This window comes from Cyphomyrmex costatus, unplaced genomic scaffold (assembly GCF_001594065.2).
Source record: "Cyphomyrmex costatus isolate MS0001 unplaced genomic scaffold, Ccosl1.0 scaffold23, whole genome shotgun sequence".
Classification (NCBI taxonomy): Eukaryota; Metazoa; Arthropoda; class Insecta; order Hymenoptera; family Formicidae; genus Cyphomyrmex; species Cyphomyrmex costatus.
The window spans coordinates 2,378,988-2,393,845 of record NW_017276368.1 but is presented as its reverse complement, the minus strand read 5'-3'; the positions used below and the strand labels follow the sequence as shown (position 1 = coordinate 2,393,845).

At 30.8% G+C, this 14,858-nt stretch overlaps 1 protein-coding gene across 1 annotated transcript in view; it reads right to left on the bottom strand.

The window, feature by feature from the left end:
* sick (sickie) overlaps positions 1 to 14,858 on the bottom strand; it is a 115,831-nt gene that overhangs the window by 63,444 nt on the left and 37,529 nt on the right. Inside the window, exon 5 of the mRNA XM_018539971.1 lies at positions 12,012 to 12,175. Coding sequence (XP_018395473.1) covers positions 12,012 to 12,175 — 164 coding nt within the window. The remainder of the gene's footprint in view (positions 1 to 12,011; positions 12,176 to 14,858) is intronic.

Genomic DNA, 14,858 nt, shown 5'->3' with positions numbered 1-14,858 from the left:
TGGCAATAAAACGGATCTGACATTACGCGAGACAAGCTGTTACACGTGGTCGTTAATGAAGTTAGAGCATCCCGTTCTTTTTCACTATGATTGCAAAGTGAGCTTAAAGCTGAACATGTCTATGGATTGAGGAAGGAACGGGAATGAGAATAGAGATCCCCCTCGCACTCACTACAGAGATAATGTCAGGCTCCTAATTGACGTGAACGGCAATCGAGAGCTCGTTTCAATTTCGATCGTCTCTTGCGGACATTTTTTTTCTGCCTTCTCGCACACGTGCGTCGAATTAGCACAAGCAGGCTTTGGCTCGTATTCCCTCTTCGTCTCTATATTCGCGGACCCCACAAGCATCCCATGGGATCAACTGAATTTCAAATAGATAGTGACTCACATAAACCACACACAAATTATGCTTCGAAGACTCATCTTCTGTCTATCAATTTGTCTTTCTTGTCTTTTCTACCCTTCATGATTCACTGTATGACGATTTTAATTTCAATACGAATTGAATACGGATGTTGAATATATGAAAGGCATACAGAACTCAAAAAGAGCGCTCTTCTGAAAAAAAATTCTATTCTCCAGCACAATTTGTTCTCTTTATATACTATAACTTATTAATTGTATTAATAAAATATTAGCAATGAAAGAAGTTATTAAGTACGAATTTATTAGTAGTATTATTATCGTTAATGACTGATATAAATAGACAAATTAAAAAGTTCTTCAAGTATTTAAAAAAAAACTCTTAAAAATTTTCTAGTAATTTTTAAATTATAAAAAAATCTATATTAAGATCTTTCAGAAAAATCATTATTAATAATATCAATATTTATCTTAATTTGTTTTAATCTTCTCTCTGTAAGAATTTTAAATAATAAAAAAAAAAAGTAAAATATGTTGCACTGTAGTTTTCTGACAAATGTTAATTATATCAACGTGATAGGAAGGTGTACAGTTAAGTAATCTCATCGTACTTCAGCAAAGTAAAAAAGATATGTTTCTCTTTCTCTCCCCCTCCACTTTCTCTATAACAAGGATTAATGAAAAATAATAAAATTGCAAATCGTGATGGACATCGATGTAGGATAAGGGCACGCGAGCGTAACGGTACGTCGGATGATGATGAGGCGCGATGATAAACGATGATGATTCCGAAGCTCGCAAGATATAATGTAGCGCGTGTGTTGAACCCTCTTGTTCGTTTCAACGATCTGATCCTATTTTATTCCTCCCCTTGGCGATCATGCCAGGTGCATCGAATACATTTCAAGATTTGCCATTAACCACACGATAACGGAATCTCACCTGTCGCTTCACGCTGGACTCGATTGATTCAGTTTGAGGAAAGTAGTAGACAGTTTAATAGAAATTATTATACATATATATATAATATTTAAAAAATTAATTATATCCATTAACCTAGTTTATTTTATTAAATTATTTAATGTACTTATTTTAATAATTACAATAATATTATATTAAAATGTCTGTTATATATTTATATAATAGAAATTTAGATATTTTGTTTAGCTTGTGAGCGCAAATAAAATTTTATTTTATATAATGTATCAGTTAATTTTAATACATTTTAGTTAAAACTTTATATTAATTTATACAATTATTTAATTATAACTTTCTATACCACGAAATTTTCTGGATTCTGCTATTAAAGTTTAGTTCTCTTATGAATTAAATGAACATGTGCGCCTCTCAGGGTCTCGACTCGAGGGTCTCGTTCGATAATGGCCGACGATCAGGAGGGGTAATCGCGACGACAATAGCGTAGAGATGCGTGGGATGAAACAAGACGGAGTTAATGTCAGTAACAGCTGTCGGTACCCGCGGAACAAATAAACAAGACACTCTCTTGAGCAAAGGATGTTGCTCCATCTTTCGAATCGATGCCTAGCGTGTCGCTCGTCGGTCACTCGCAAAAAATTGTATGGATCTTTTGTCTAGAGAGTAAGAGGCAATACTACAACAAAAAACACGACTAAATATATGTATACACCGATTTTGAACATTTATTATATTATTACCAAAAGTACTTGTACAATGAAGATCAATATTTAGGAAAAATTGGAATGTCTATATAATACAATTAGTAAAATCGAAAAAATATGAAAAAACTACACTATCCAAAATCATTTTACAACACAAGTGTTGCAAAATGAATTAATTTTCTTATAATGAATAATAATATGCCGCTTCAACTGCGCAAGTATATTTGTAAAACTATAGTCACTTTGGATCTTCATTATAGTAAATGAAAGAAAAAGAATATCCGGTCTTTGTAATCGCGAGGAAGTCCGACAAACCACGCGGTGCATTGAAATAGCAAATGAATATATCTCGCACAATCGTATTCTTTAAAAAAAAAGAAGAAATGAAAAAATCTCTCTCCTGAAAGAGAAAGAAGTTTGTTTTATTTCAAGCTCGCTTTTTATCGCCACGAACTTTCGACGAAGGACGTTTTGTGAAGCCGTCGAATAAAAGTTAGGAGAGATCGATGAGAACGAGAGCAAAGATCGAGAGTCCCAAAGGAGAAACAGATGGAAAAGGATTAGGAGCTGGCGAAAAAGATCGATCGAGAAGAGTGCTCGAAAGCTAGCTTGAAAGCACTTTTACGCCAGCAATTTTGCCTTTGATCAATTGTGACAAAGATGCTTCGATGGCCGTGCTTTGACGATCGCAAAGAAATCTTCAAAGAGTTTGGAGATTCTTCGAATTCGATTGAAAGTCGATGATATTCGCTCGCTCGATTTGCGTTGTAATATACAATATATCACAAGATTATGATTTCAGACGTCGGCAGTTTAATAATAACGTATAATATAACTTATAAAGAGTATTTTCTGTAAGAACACATAATATAGCTCTAATTGAATATACTATTATTCAGTCAAAAAAGCGGATCTTAGTACATACACATTTTTGTGTGAATTTATATACATATCTTATATAATAACATTTACATATTATAAAACTGTATTATATACAAAAAGATATAAATATTTTTTAATCGTTTAATTTTTTTAAAGGAATCGGATATAAAAATATTAGAAAATAGAGAAGTCTCGAAACAAACGTTTTTAATATCGTTTTATGATATTTTGAAAATTTATATCGAACACGAACATACAGTGAGGAACGCATTTCTTCCTTACAAAGAGGCGCTCATCAGCAGAATGGCGCGCATTCGACGTCATTTTTTTCCCTCCGTGAAACGAACGAACACCCCGTCGCGTCAGTCGGTTGTCTCGTTTCGCAGCCAAGCTTCACAGCACAAATTGCAATCTTCCCCTTTTTCTAGATTCTCTTATTTGTCCTGCCTGCATGCCTGTCTGTCTGTGTCGATTGCAGGACCCACGTTCTCTTTTTAAGACATCCTTCCTCCTGAACTCTCTGTCATGTTCACGTGTTGTGTTTTTTCAGAATGTTCATTTCGAGAGAACAGGTGCAATCTTGTCAATAAAAATGAAGAAATATTGTGCGACTGCAACTCATCGTGGGGGTGCACTCGGAAACTCTCGCTTTCAATTTAAGTTTTCATTACACAAGAGAAAAAATATCCGTCTGCAATTGATTACTCAATAGTAGAAATAAAACATCCTCGAGCATATACTACATTTTAAAATCGTGTAAGATGTAAAAAATTATGAAAGAAAATGTGCAGAATATTATTAAAAATAATTTAAAAAACAAATATAATATATTATAAAACAAATATTACATATTATAAAAAACAAATAAAAGATACAAATAAAAACACAGAAATTATTTAATATAATGTAAAAAAATAATAGTTCCTTTAAGATTAATAAAAATTTAAAACAATGAAATTAGTCATGTTTATATATAAAATATTATAATAGTAAATAAAAATTATAATTTTTGTATAAGAACTATTGATTAAAAACTCGAGCTTTTTTTACAACCCCATCATACGTCTATCTTTGTTTAGGTATACATGAAAGCATTGCTCAAAGCGTATAGTGAGTAGATACAACATGTGCGTATATGCAGGTACCAGCATTTCGAAAACAGTGATCGGTTTAAAAAAAAAAAGAATAATCACTCGTTCGCTTTTGTGTTTTGGTCATTTATTGTAATTCACTTTAAAATAGTAGCTAAAGAATTCTGTTTTATCGATTCCAAAAAATTTTTTAATTTTGTTCATCAATCATATTTTTTCCATAAGTAAAAAAGTAAATTCTTAATGTCAAAAAAATAAATAGATCTATTATTTAAATTAAAAAATATATAATTTACAAAAAATAATTTTTTAAGAACTAATATAATAATAAAATCCAAAACTTATATAATATATATTATAAATAACATAAAAGTAAATAACAATTAAAAATGAAAATTCAATCTTATAAAAATAAAAATTAAAAGATATTTCAATAATAATTAGTTCTTTCTTATCCATATCATACCATAGATCAAAATTAAATTTTTCTGAAATTAGTCCTAAGTTACTTACGCGATTCCTGTAATTTTCAAGCCCACGCGTTTGTGGTCACGGATCACATGCGAATGCGACAGTGACGAATAACATGAACGACAGCAGCGACGAACTGTCGAGAATTCGATAATGGAAATGCGTGGCCGGATGTTGTCGTCGGAAAAACCACAGTAACACAGGAGAAAAGGAGATAGGTACAAGAAGTATCTACCTGCATAAAAGAAGAGCCTGACTAGAGACAAGATACGAAAAGGAAAAGAGGGCCAAATAGAGAAAAAGGGAGACAAAGAGAGAAAGGGAATATGTTAAAGAAAACATGTTACAACACATCCATGTAATGAAGAGGAAAAAAAGATATCAAAGGGAATACATAAGGGAAAATGCACAGTATTCGCGTGCATGTATGAGTAAGAGAAAGTAAGAGTGAAAGACAGAATATACGAAAGAGAAACGTAGAAGAAATAGGAAAAAAAGGGGAAAATATCAGAGATCAGGTTCAAAAGTATTCCAATCCCGCGAGTGTTTCTTTTCACTCACGTTGTCACAGCAGGAAGAGAAGAGAGTGGCATGCGATTAATAAAAATCCGCATCGCGAGCTATATCCCGAGGGATGTACAATGTACATCGATGCATATTTGTGTTTCTCATGGGAAATGTACCGCGTGGGAAAGCTTACAATATTTCTACATATTCTGAAAATATTTCATTTTTGATAGTTCGTGTTTCTGGCATTGATATTTTAGTCATAATACAACCTGAAACTGATTTCATTCAGGCAGTGTTAAATGGAATTGTTATATGATTTCACGTGGGTTACCTATTATTTAAATATGCAATTATTAAAAACATGCGCTTTTAATATTCATAATTTTTAAAATAAACAATTAAGCAAATTATAAATAAATACAGAATAAAATTTAGAAAATATTTTTTCACAAAAAAATTCATAAATGAATAACAGTTTACATAATAGTTTAAAAATTAAGAACAAATTAAGGAAATAGAAAATAAATCAAAACATATTACTAATTAATAAATCAACGAAAGAAAATTTAAGTAGTATGGAGGTGAGGATTGTAAGAGGCTAGTTTAAACGTTTAAAGTACAACAGAGTTGAGAGATGCAAGTCCGGAGAGCACAGGAGCTTGAGAGGGTTTTGCAAGTATGGTGTTGCGAGAGATCGAGAAAAAGCTGGCGATGACGGTTGAAAATCGTCAAGGGGGTAGAAAACACTGCGTAGAGAGAGCTAGCATACAAAGAGTGAGTTTTCCAGCCCCGGAACAAAGCCCTCGAGATTTCACCCCCGCTTCATTCCGGTCCTAGCGACGAGGGATAAGGTAGAAATGCCCTATACGTGAACGCGCTGTGTCTAGATAACACACAGTTTGCAAATATTTGTGCTTACGCATCACATTTTCGAATGTACCTAAAATTAAAAAATAAATATAATCATACAGAGAACTAAGACTTTTCGTTTTAGAATCAATCATGTTTACTATTCTATAATATATTCAAATTAATGCAATAACGTTCAACGTTATCGATATCACTTCATTATGTTTCTAGTATAATACCTCGCATATCGATGATGAGGTTTCCCAATACGATGCATTATGCTTTGCAGTACCTTGTGTTTCGTGTATACATCATATACTCGTAATATCAGCATTGTCAATTTAGTATTGAACGTACATACCTATATATTCTATTTCACAATTTCCTCGTATATTCCTCGATAATTACCATATTGAGAAGAACAGAATTATTAGAAATATAGAGAGAATCATAAGGAAAAATTATCAATGGTGTTAACAGCGCGAAATAGAGCTAATTAACATTATTGTAACATACAGATCTACATATTGCATTTTAATTCATTATTTTTGAATTTATACTTTGTAAGAGTAAAAATATAACATGTAATAACTTTTAATTATATTTTACATATTTTAACAATTATTTCGTGTTGCATTAAAAAATTTGGAAAGATCTTTAGTTGAAAGCTAATATAATGAAATATAATATAATGAAAATAATTGTCTTATTTCTATGATATAATATAATTTCCAAAACATTAGATTAAAATAATTTCTGTATCTTGTTATATTAAATATATAGTTTGATTCAAAATATTTTTTTCTGATTTCATCGTTTATGTTTTATTAATTTTATTTATTTTGATATCTTCTGATATAGCTTTTATATATATATATATATCTTTTTTAAGGGACATGTTCTAATTCCACACACATTTAAAGAGTTAAACAAAAAAAAAGTAGGAAAAAGAAAGAGATCGAAGCACGAGATCGAAGACCTTGCAAAGAAGAAGAACTACCGCTTGTGCTAATAATAGCTTAGAGTTATTTATAATTTCAGATCATCCCGTCGCGCCAATGATACACATACATAACTCACGGTGAAATGTAGCCAATACCGCATCATATTTTTACTATGTAATTTTTCCTTTTTTCGCGTCATCACCGTCTTTTCTCGCCACCTTTACAAACACATGTTTGAAATGAATGTAGTGGGTTTATCGGGTAAGGCTAATTCTCGAAACCTGTACAGAACCGGTACCCGAATGTATAAGATAGTATTTTTAACTCGCGCGAGACCGAAGAAAGGCGAAAGGAAAAGAAAGATTTAAAAGTTTCTGAATGTTCATGTTCAGTGATGCTCAAAAGATACATAATTTGATTAAATCTCAAATATTAAAAATATATTAATATAAAAAATAAATATATAAATGTAGAGAGAAAAATAACATAAAATAAAGATGGTTTCGAAGAGGGCATACATATAGATATTAATTTAAGCTATTAATATTGAATAGAAGCTTTTAATTTTTTAATAATAATAAATGTTTATAAGGAGATTAATAACATAAATTATATGTTTCAATATTTTCAGAGATTTCAATAATATAACAGTTCTAACTCTGTAACTATAACTCTCTCTCTCTCTCTCTCTCTCTCTTTTTCTCCCTCTCTCTCTCCCTCTCTCCCTCTCTCTCTCTCTCTCTCTCTATTTATATATGTGTAAATAAATTATGATAAAATAAAAATATTAAATATTTTTTAAATAGTAAAAACAAAAAAGATTTAAAATAAGCATGCATATCTGCAACATTTGAACATATAAATTGTCAAGTACATAATTTTGGTGATTTTAAATGAACATTGATATATCACAAAAATTTTACTTTCTAAATGTGCTAATAAGAAATAGCTTCAAATTGAAAGATGATTTTCTTTTTCGAATTGAGAATCCCTGTAACGCTTTGATGTTTCGGGGTTAAAGACCGGGTACAGCAGGTCTTACGTGTGCTCTGAGACTTCAATTTTCTCTCGTTGTTCGTCTCTCTTTTGCTACCTTTTTTCAACCTCTCCTCTTCATCGTCGATCTTTCTACGCTTTCTCCCTCTTTCTCTCGAAAACGTTTCTTTCTTTTTCTTGTATAACGTACTCGTAAAACGAAAGACAGTTTATAACGGAGCTGATGAATGGTCGAAAGAGTCCCTCAGTTTCTTTTTCCTTATTTCTTCTTTTTATTTACCTTTACTTGTCTCTTTGGAAAGTTCCCGTGGGATTACTCGATTTAAGGTGATCTCACAACGCGCACTTACATTTAAAACTAAATCTCGTTTACGAGTAAAGTTTATAAACTGTGAATTTCAAGAAATAATTAATATTAGAATATAAGATAAGCAATAAATATTTAAATATTATAAAAAATATAAAATACGAGCAATAAATATTTAAATACTATAAATATTATGAAAATATTGTCCATAAATTTGTAAAATTTTTAATTTTTTATAAAAATTTAAATAATACAATAACTTTTTATTTCTTTTTCATACAGAAATTAATGTAGAATTTTAATCAATCATGGCCGTATTTGTTAGTATCCTATAAATGCAGTTTTTGATACATTTCGTATTATACCGGAAACCTCTTCAGGAAATTCTACGGATTGTATGGGGACTGAGTTAAGTTCGAAGCAGAAATCCGAAGGGGGAAAAGAAAGAGAAGAGAAAGAAATTGATGTGTGTGTAGACGAATAATCTTTATGTAATGGTTACAATATAATGAGTAAATATGAATAATTAGCTTTAACTTAAACAATATTACAGATTACAGGTTTTGGAAGTTTATGATACTTCCACAAATAATTTAAAACTATATTTTCAAAAATTAATGCTATATATACTTGTTAAAAGAAATTTGTTTAAGGTTTTATACATTAATGTTCTCTTTCATAAATAACAAATCATAACAATAAGCTATATGCTAAGAAGAAATACAGATTTTTAAGAAAAATGTTCATTTTATAATTTATAATCACACATATTGTCAAACAGAAATAACGATACAAACGATCTGTTTCAAGATCCTGACCTATAAACACGTAGAAAAGTTTTCGTCTAGGCCCATGTTATCTATGGTAACATGATGAATGATAGATAATCAAATGGAAAAAGAAGCCTAAAATAATATCGAAAATCATGACGAGAAAAGGGCGCCTCGTTTCGCTTATGCGTACGCGCACGTGCATTATGGCCGATAGGCTAGTTTGTGTAAGTACGACGTGGAAGTCTATTTCGAACGTAGGAAAACGCGTTCTGTATCCAGACACGCGTGCTTTGATATCATCACGATATATGGAGAATAGCGTGCGAGCAAGAGAGGGAGAGAGAGAGAGAGAGAGAGTGTGTGTGTGTGTACAGTATCCCTTCATAAAGCTACGCATTAGAGGTGCCCAACCTTAAAAGCCCAAATACATAAGTGATAGAAGCACACATTTCTTCTAAATAAAATAGATAATTAAAAATATTTAATTATTATTATTATTAGTATTATTATAAGTTTAACAAAAATATATTATATTCAATAAATTCAACATATATTATTTATATACTTCAAGTGAGATATGTATATTTAAAAATATGTGTAAATAATATAGATAAATTGATAACAATATTTATATTGAACATGGCCGGAGACACTACCGCGTCTCCTGATGTTTATATATTATTTAATATAATTATTTATTCTAATCGTTATACCTTGTGACTTAGGATGGTGTATTATTTAATATCTATATATTATGTATAAATTGCTTTGCTTTGCTTTACTTTCACACACACACACACACACACACTTTCAATTCTTAAACAAAAAGTCTAATAAGACGACAATGCGTTGTCATTATATGAATGAATTGATATGTAATGAACGACTTATTTCGTTCTTATTGATCGCTGTAATAGTGGGCAAGTTCTCCGTAGGAAAAAAAAAAGAGAAATTCTAAGACGACGAGGACCGGTTAACATTCGCATTTTTCGCAACGACCCGCTAAGCAATTGAACCAAAGAACCGACTAAACGACTGTCGAGAGCACAGAGAAAGACTCGTACGTGCATTTTATCGCCCTCTCTCGAAGAGACCGGTTCTCTCCTTCACTTTCTTTTCCTTCGCCTTCATTGTCCCGATATAATATTCGAAGTTGAGCACCCCTGTAAATCGGATGCTCGAGCACATCTGGCCCATGGAAACGCGGGAGTTGAGAGTAAAGTATAAACTATGGGGTGCCACCCCATTTCACAGGGGCGGAGAACACCCCCAGTGGGTTTCCTCCGCTTCCACCACATTCTCTTCGTAGGTAATATCACTATACGTATGCGTAGCGCATACGCAATAGAAAGGATAGACGATCGTACGCAGTGAGAGAGAAAAGGGAGAATAGACAAAGAAGATTATTCATCATTAAGTGCTGCTAAATACGATAGACATGGAAGAATTATGATAAGAGCAAATACTATAGTCTTTGGACAAAAAGCTACAATAAAATTCTATGTCTATATCGAATTTATCTTTCAGATAAAAATTACTTGAATTATACAGAAGACATTTATAATTATATTATTTTTTATAATCATTTCTCTCTATTAGTCTATAGATATTTATACGACACATAAAGAAAAAAAGCATGAGAAAGAGAGATAAAAATATACATATTTTGTGTGTGCACGTATCAGAAGAGAAAAGTTTGCTTACACAACCACACGTATGTAGACACTAAATCAGAAATGAACGCGTAGGAGAACGCACATGAAGATACGATCGAATAAGCCACCATGTATATTCGCAATAACGTTTTCATGGTGGTCCAGGATCTCCTGCGACAGCCAGAAATGTGCAAAGGGTTGCTAAAAGCTATTCACGGGACTAATGGCTAATGGGGTGTTCTTAACGCGGGTGCACACCGCACCCTTTCACCGTTTCTTGGGTCTCGAGAGAAATGCGACTTCAAAGAAAAAATTACCTAATTGTTTAGAGCAAAGAAATCCTCCCATAATTCTGCGTATCTTCACACACGATCATTGGTTCAACCTCAAATCTATATTATTTTAAATTAGGACACAGTAATAATCTAGACATCTTTTAAAAATTACTGACAATTTTTAATTATAAACGTATGACATATATGAAAATAAAAAATTTTAAGTTTCCTTTAAAAAAACACCTGGATTAATCCAGGAAATAACTAAAATCTGTGCAATAAAATTCCGGCGATGAAATGATTTTTAAAAAAATAAGAAAAATCGACTGGGGGTAAAATCATTCGACCATTAAAAGATCAATATGGTGAACAATATTCGCTTAGTAATACATTTTTATTTGCAAAAATGTGGTGAATGTCCTCACGATTGTATTGAAAAATAAATAATAAATTTTGTATTACCACAATTGTTGGTTATTGTAAAAAATAGTAACGTTTTAATTTTTTAATATCATCTATCTCGTTTATTTTCCATTTTTATTCGTAGTATTTTTTTTTTCGTCATTTATTTATTGTGTAAAAATAAATTTTAGATGAATAACGCGGGATGTCAGACTAATCGGACATTTCTCTGACAGTTCCTAGTGCAATACAATCTCTATTAAAATGTGCTCACAGTAACGAATTATTTTAAAAAATATAATTGGCTTTTAAGCAAAATAATTTTATATAAATTATATAATTATATAATCTTATTTATTTAAATTGCGTGTGTGTATATAGTGTGTATATATATACATATATATACACACACACACTGTGTGTGTGTGTGTGTGTGTGTGTGTGTGTGTGAATACATATATGTATGTACAATATAATTATAATATATTATTAGAAAAAAACTATAGTCGATTTATTGAAAATTATAATAATTACAATAAAATATATTTTATTGTATTTTGTTTGTAGAATATAATTGATCTACAAAATATATAACTTGTAGTGTCTTTTAATTTTTGAACTACCGCGCGTCTCCTGATATTTTATTTAAATATAAATTTTCATGATTAGAAAATACTAATTACTACTTGAGTTTATATAAAATTAATATAATATTATTACATCATGTAATATCAAATATATTTTCTGTCTACCTGTGGTAAAGGTAAAGCTTTTATATTTTTCTGTAAAATATGACAATGTTCGAAAAGTTTACGGCAAAGGGGTGAGAAGATGAGTTGATGGAACTTACCGAGTTGTGATTGATGTGTTGGTGCCGGAGCCGGTCTGACTTTGTCCGGAGGGCATCTCCTGGTAGCGGCAACAGTCGCGGGCTGGGGTATGCTCGTGCCACCCCCAGGACCACCACCAGCACCACCAACTCCCGACGATTGTTTGTTATAGGGCGACGGCAATCTGAAATGAAAAAGGATTCTGTTGTCAGCTTGATGTTTTATAGATTTTCAATTTACAATATATATCTTCGTGGAATGTACATATATGAAGGAAATGTATAAGTAAATTTTATAATTATTAAAACATTTTTCTTAAAAAATTATTATAAAAAATTATCTTGTAAAATATAATGTAAGTAATAATGTGATAAAATATTAGATTCATAATAAGTGATTTAAATCACGCAATGATTTTTATTGCATTGTATAATTATTTTTATATTATTGTATATATTTATATATTATGTATATTTATATAGTTATTTTTATTGAACTGTATAATTATATTTCTATATTATGTTTACTCCATTTAATTTTGTTCTTTATAATTTCCTATTTGTTTAAACAAATTATATTTATACAATTTCCTTATTTGTATATTTCATATTTTATTATAAATACATAAATTTAAATAAGAAAAAATTATTATAAAACAAACTACATATGATAAAAATTCTAATTAATAATAATATAAAATAAATTTAATAATAACATAATAAATCAATAATAACATAAATTATCTGTCTTAAATCATTATTTAATTAATCCTGTCAACTAATTCAGTCTGGCAAACGCCTAAATCAGCAATTAAATACGTACATAGTTGAATTCCTTTCAACTAGCAAGTTTTTGATGTATGCAGATACATATACATATGTATAGGAACGCGGTGTATAGGATCTATTTTATAATCATATACACACTCTTGAGCTCAAATTACCAAGTACCGTCCATAAACCTCGTGAATATAACAGGCTTGACAGAGAAACGGCCTTTGACTCGTATTCGCGCTGCATGTTTAACACTAAACTCGGCTATCCGATATCTACATCCTGAGTAAATCATCGCTTTGTCCTAAATTTATCCGCTATTTTACTATAATGAGAATAATTGCAGTTGCCAATCGACTCAAGTGCTAACGAAACGAAGAACACAGCTGCGAGAGTCACTAGATTCAAGACTATGAAAAAGATGAAAAAAGGATAACGAATTATCCTTTCACTCACAAATCATATCTTAATCTCTCTCTCTCTCTCTCTCTCTCTCTCTCTCTCTCCTCCCCCTTCGACGTATTTTCAATAGAATAAAAAAAAGATTAATCACAGATTAAACGAAAGGTTTACAGTGTTAAGCAATAAACAATTAATACAAATGTTTATATTTATAATCTACTTTCAAAAACAAAATATTTTATATTTTTTTACACACCAAAAGTATATCATTGAATTGGAATTGTTTATAGGACACTTGCGCGTAAAGCAAGCGATCTGGGTTCGACTCGCGGCCGAGGTAATATTTTTCGCAATATATTTGAATTATTTATATCATTTATAGACTTTAATAATATTTATGTCATTCAACGTATTATTAAGATCCAAGATGCAATGAGCATCAAAAAATTGTTAATTTAACTCGTGATAATACTGCGGTAGTTCATTGCGTTGTAAGTCTGACAAAATTTCAGCGCGCATTTAGGGATCTACATATATAGTATATACACAAAAATTATAATAGAAGCATTCAATATCCAGCTTGACCGTAAATAGCTTATTCTCATCGGTATTTTAATTGGAATTGTCTGATTAATTAAATCGTGTTAGAATTTAACATGGCTAAACATATTGCTTGTTAATTCTATCAAACTTTAAACATTTTTAATAAAACGAAATTAATATATACGGAAAGCTGCATTAATAACATGATCTTTCAGAATATCAGTCAGTTCACGAATTGGTTTCTCGATTTACATACGTATAATAACGGTGGGTCTCGCATCCATTTGCATCGCACGCAGCTGGTGCAGTGCAACTCGTGAGACACACCTTTCTCGTTATATTCTTTGTTTTGATTTGCAAGAGATGTAATTCTCGTGCCTGTTGTGCAGAGACACGATACAATAATGCCCGAGGAGGGCACAATGCAAGCACAATATATATGTGGCAGATTAAATTATATATACACGAAGCATTTTATGAATTTCCATTCTGTTTGTGTGCACATGATGAGTACACAATAAGTCGCAAAATTTGCGTCAAATCCTCGCGTGAATTGTGCAACTTTTTAATTAAAAAATTACTTTTTTGTTTTTTTATGATTACGAATAAACAGCTAAATTAATTGATAAATTCTAAAAAGATCATTTTGATCAATTTAACATTATTAAGATCGATATAAGATGTGTAAACACAGCATCAATAATTGTTAAATTGTTAGTCAATGTAACTTGTGATATTACTGCAGTAGTTTATTAGTATTGCGTTTCAAGTCTGAAAAAATTTCGGCGCGCAGTCGAAGAATTACATACGTAGTATATAAATTCACACGCAATTATTTAGAAGCATCCATGATCCAGCTTAGACCGCTGTGGCATTATCTCATTCGGTTTGATCAATTGTAAAAAATTGTACAAAAATTGTATATAGAAATTCGAGAAATCACATCACTCTCTTTTGCCAAGAAAAGATTTTATATTATATTTTAGTTTATTTTAGTTTTATATGATAATATAATGTATTAAATTGGCATTTGAAAAACACATATCACAATCCGATATGTTTTATGTAATAACATAAAATGTTTTTCAGTAAATCTTTATAAAAAAATTTTATATTTTTTGCGTGTGAAAAAATGCAGACCTGTCACAG